This window comes from Salvia hispanica, chromosome 3 (assembly GCF_023119035.1).
Source record: "Salvia hispanica cultivar TCC Black 2014 chromosome 3, UniMelb_Shisp_WGS_1.0, whole genome shotgun sequence".
In the NCBI taxonomy this organism is placed as follows: domain Eukaryota; kingdom Viridiplantae; phylum Streptophyta; class Magnoliopsida; order Lamiales; family Lamiaceae; genus Salvia; species Salvia hispanica.
In genome coordinates this window covers 39208472-39213596 of record NC_062967.1, presented here as the reverse complement: position 1 = coordinate 39213596, position 5125 = coordinate 39208472, and the positions used below count along the sequence as shown (strand labels likewise).

The following is a 5125-nucleotide window of genomic DNA, read 5'->3' as shown; positions in this document are numbered from 1 at the left end:
ATATTATTCTCTGCAGAAATAAAGTATTATGTTTTGTCCATTAATTTTGATTTGATCTCACTTTGGGAGGACCAGTTGGAAATAGGCATGTATGATCACCTTGCATGAAATTCCCATGCTACACTCCATAATTGATTTGTTGTTGATTATATTTGCATATGTGATTACTGATGGGTTTAATCATGAAAAAATATGGTGACTGCCCCTTTAGTCCTATGTCGATATGGTTGATAATAAGATTGCATGGATGGATAGAAGCAACATGTTCAAAGAGCAGAATTCACCTCCAAGTACCAAATCCTATTGATTGAAGTGATATGTTTCCAAGAAACAAATCTTTCACATGCTTTTTACATAATCCTATTCTTCTCCTGTGTAAGCTGGGATGTATACAACTTGAAAATCCAGTCTTCCAAGCTGGAAATTTTTGTCTTTCCATTACATGAAGAGTATAAACACATGAGACTAAGGCTGAGCACCCTATGACGAAACAATAGCAAGGGCGGGACTCACTCACCATTCTAGCCAAAGACAATGAACATAAACCACTGTATTGTATTCCATACATTAAGGCGCCATCAAAGTTATATTCCGGAGGAATCAGTTCCGTGATTGCTTCCTCAAGTTCAATATCTTCCGTTGAGGGGATTCTGCTCGGCTCTGAATCAAATTTCTTCTCAATATCCGACTCGTGAATCCTATACTTCACAACTAGTGTTCGGATGCATGACATTCTTACTTGATCACAGATTAAGTGCTTCACTTCATTAAAGTTGTTGCATCCCCTGTGCCATCTTAGCCAGCGGTGGAGTATCCCTGTAAACCAATCAATGATTTGATCGTGATCCAGTAAGATTAGTACGTAGCATGGCCGACCATATCCCTCCCTATTAGTCAATCCATAGCGATGAAGACGTTTCATTAAGACGTTTAGTGGGACAACAGTTTCTGTTGTAAAAAGAGGTTTAGGTGAAGAACTGGAGCCGGTTAAAAGTGCGAGTGTCGAAGATGACTCGGAATCAACATATTCTTTAGCTCGTTTCTGAAACTCGAAGTAAGCATCTCTTAGTTCTTGTGGAAGAGCCGGTTCTACAACAAGCTTAGTTAACAGTTTTTCTTCATTCCCTACACTTTTAGCATTTACATGCCGCATCCAAATTTTCAGCAGCACCTTGTACCAGTGGTCTGTTTTCATCCCAGATCTACGATAGTAGGAAATTTTATGTAAAATGGAACTAGTATCAGCTAATTGTTTTATCTCCGACTCTTTAACCTTTTTGAGTCCATGAGCCAGCCACTTCTTCCCAATTCTGAGAGCTCCTGCATCCCAAGACTCTTGTTTCTGTTCAGCAAATATCTTGACTTTGTCCTTCAACTTGTGAACAGCTCGTAAAGCGGGAGTCTCTTTCACGTGCCTTCTGACCAAAGTACCAAGAAATATAACACCACGTGGATCATTGGATGCTAAAATATCAGATTTATCATCTACCTCCAAGTAGAGAGAATTCTTTAAGAACCCTTCAATTTCAGACTTGAATGCCAACGCGACTTCTTTGGAACCGGAAAAGGCAAAAAAGACCTCATCCATAAAGCGACAACAATGAATCCTTACCCCTGAGTCCATTCCAGAATCGCGTTGTTGCAAACTACTGCCGCTTATCTGTTTCCTAAACCAGCCACGGAGCTTTGAGTGCATCTTCTGTTCTTCAAACCCAAGAGTGTGTGAAGTCTCGTAGTGCATTGACATCCTGTACACCTCACGGTCAAAGAGATCAAGATATATGTTTATCAATATAGGTGAAAGGGCCCCTTCTTGTGGAAGACCATGCCCTTTAGGAAAAGATCCAAACTCTACATTGAGCACCCTGGCTTTAAACATATCCTTTATAATATCACATAAAACAGGATCTTCTATCTTGCCCTCCATTGATGACAGGAGTTTTTGAAGGATGCTGTCATCAAGATTTTTGTTAATAGGCAAAGTGAACCACCAGTCCGGATCAGGTATCTCTTTGCAGATATACTTCAGCGCTGACCAATGATCTCTATTACTTCGTAGACTGTGCGAAATTCTAGAGAAGTGAGGGCGGTAGACAACTTCCAAGACTATTCTAATGGCTTCTTGAACAACCCTTAACTTTAGTTCTGGTAAAACAAGTTCCTCTTTCTTGAACTTTGGCCCTTTCGACCGCATTGAATACGTATGGGCCCCAACATCAAAGTTTCCATCAGCTAGTTCTTCCGCAATGGCCGAAAAGGGCAAGTCATCACCATCTAATGCCAAATCAACATTAGAGGTCAATCTTATACAATCATATGCATCCTTTAGAGTGCTGGGATCAGCAATCACTTTCATCATGAGGTCGTGGTACTTCTCATTCCTGTATTGTGCTTTCACCTTCTTCTTTATTCGCATCTCAAGAAACCTTTTGATCTCCACACGGGTTTTTGGTTTTGATTCTTTGTTGGAAACTTCATAAGATTCTTGAACCAATGACGCCAAATTCTTAGCCAGGTCATTTTTTTCATATCTTTCATCAACTCGATGGATTTCTAGCCCGGCTTTGTCAGTTGAGTTTAAGGAAACCTCCATCACCAAGTTAGCCAAATTCTTGGCCAGTGGCACTTTCCTAATTCCATCACCACCTTCACAATACTCAGTAGGCAGTTGATTTGGATCTCTGGTTGAATAAAACATAACAGGAAGAAGTCTTCGAGGAGAGCTCCCTGACACAAGATTCTTACGAAATTCATCACATAACCTCTTAGATGTGTATTACATGAAGGCAAAAGAACGAAAGCATAAAAAGGGTATAGGAACAACTTGCAATAAGGTGTAATATAAGGATAATATCACAAAAGATAAACAAGTGCGTGGAAGTGGCTTTACCGGTACTGGTCATAGGCAGCAAGAAGTTGGAGTCAGCACGGGAAAACATTCTCGACAGTCGATGATATTTGGTGAGCATGGCTGTTTAACTAGCCTTTTGCACTCTTTTCATAGACAATATTTCGAATATAACTCCACTATGAGGAAATTTTAAACCTCTATCAACATCAACACACATAAAATAGGGGGCATGGCATGTGAACTTTCTAATAGAGAGTAGATTAGTTTCATGGAAGAGTAACGAGGAAAAAAATTAGTGGAATAGAGAGTAGATTAGTTTCACAAAAAAGAAGAGCTTCTTCAGACAATAAAAAAACTTAGGAAAATCCATAGATTGCATTAAGCTAGCCCGACGGACGAAAAACCAACGCCTTAGAGCTAGGGCGTGAAATAACCGGCTAGCCGATCGCTAGCTGCCTATTGCGAGGCGAGCGATCGGCTAGCCGAAATTTTTTATTTTTATTTTTATAGTCTATATGTACAATTCATTGCACTTCATTTTGTTTAATATTTGACAAACATGAACAATTAAAATGAATCAATTGTATTTGTCAATTTATTTGTTAGGCTAAGGCATTGATTAGACTATTGCTAGGCTGTGTGAAAGACATGATGATGTGATAGGAGGAGTTAATGACATAATATTAATAATGCTACTGAATTTATTTATTTTATTATTAAATCCAAATGGAGGTCACTCTTGTATAATAATATGAGCCATTTGATTATCATGAACAGTGGCGGATCCAGAATTCATAAACGGAGGGGACGAAATATACATTAGTAGGTTGGTTTAGGGTGAAAATGACAATTTTTTTCGATTTTCAGGGCGACGTCGGGGCAAACGGATGGGGCGGACATGGTAATTTTACGTTCAGATAAGAGGAAATTAGTCGCACGGAGGGGGCACCGCCCCCTCCTGCCCCCCTAGATCCGCCAGTGATCATGAATATTTATGATTAAAAGTTATGGTTAATCTTATTTTTTATTCGATTGCATTTTTTTCAAAAACTTAAATTATGATAATACATCTTGACCTTCCCATAATATCAAAATATTTAATTTGTACTGTACTTATTATTAGCCATCTCATCTTCGTCCATATTACTATTAATTTAATCATTGAGAGGTACTATTAATTTAACTTGTCCAATATTGTAGATCTCACTGTATTCGAATGACACTTAGGGCCCGTTTGATAAGTTAGTAATGCCTAAATATAGATATTTATATGACTGTCTAAGTGTTTGATATCATAGTTAACCTATTATGTCAGTCCGTGGTTTTCTCTATTGCCCATCCGAACCGCAAATTTTTCTTTAAAATACAAAGATATATATCTCACAAATTTGGTCGGATAGCATTTCTACCTCATTTATTATGATTTATTAATACAAAATCTAGATAATTTCTTATCTACCAAACAACAACGAAGAAACCTTCATCCGAGCTTATCTTGAAACGAAGTCCGCATTTCTTATCTTATTTAACAAATCTTGTTATATCTCATCTTTCTTATCAAACGAACCCTTAGTAAATAAGGACTAAAATTAAGGGTGATTAAATATTTAAATAAGAATACGCATGTGAAGATGGAGATAAAATATTAATCAATGCAAATAAATTAGATAAAACTAAATTTATCACAATAAATACTCCTATCGTACCCTATTAGATGTCCACTTCTGCCACTTTTTACCATAAATAGTAAGTAGGTCTTAGAGCATTCACTATGGAAGGACCCTTCTTTTTTTTTATTATTTTCACATCATCATTTTATCAAAGGGCCTATCTATCTGCAATGGAAAAGCCCTTCCAGAGGGTCTATCACTTTCCATTTCATTTCCACATTATCACTATTTTATTTTAATCTTTAGCACATCTATATTTAATATGTTATCAAATTAAATATATTTAAATACAAAAATATTATAGTACATGAAATAAATTTTAATTTATCTCAAATATGTGTCAAATTATTAATTAAATGAAAACCTAAATTAGGCCATCTCTAATTTATAGTCCACTAATTTAATAAAATTTTTGCCCATTTATTTAATAAAATTATTGGCCCCTAATTTATAGTTTAAATATAAATTAGGGTTCCATTTTCTTAATCTTTCTCGACGAGTGCCACTTTTCTTCTCTCTCTCTCTCTCTCTCACACACACAGCAAAAAGAAAAATAAAAATCATAGGGCCGATCGTAGGCCCTCTCACCATAATGGAGGGCCGA

General features: G+C 36.9%; 1 protein-coding gene across 1 annotated transcript; it reads right to left on the bottom strand.

The window, feature by feature from the left end:
• Positions 1-279: 279 nt before the first annotated feature.
• Positions 280-2606, bottom strand: LOC125212657 (nuclear intron maturase 4, mitochondrial-like). The gene has a single exon (XM_048112882.1). It carries the CDS (start codon positions 2591-2593, stop codon positions 281-283), a length of 2313 nt encoding a protein of 770 aa, XP_047968839.1. The 5' UTR covers positions 2594-2606; the 3' UTR covers position 280.
• Between the last annotated feature and the right edge of the window lie 2519 nt (positions 2607-5125).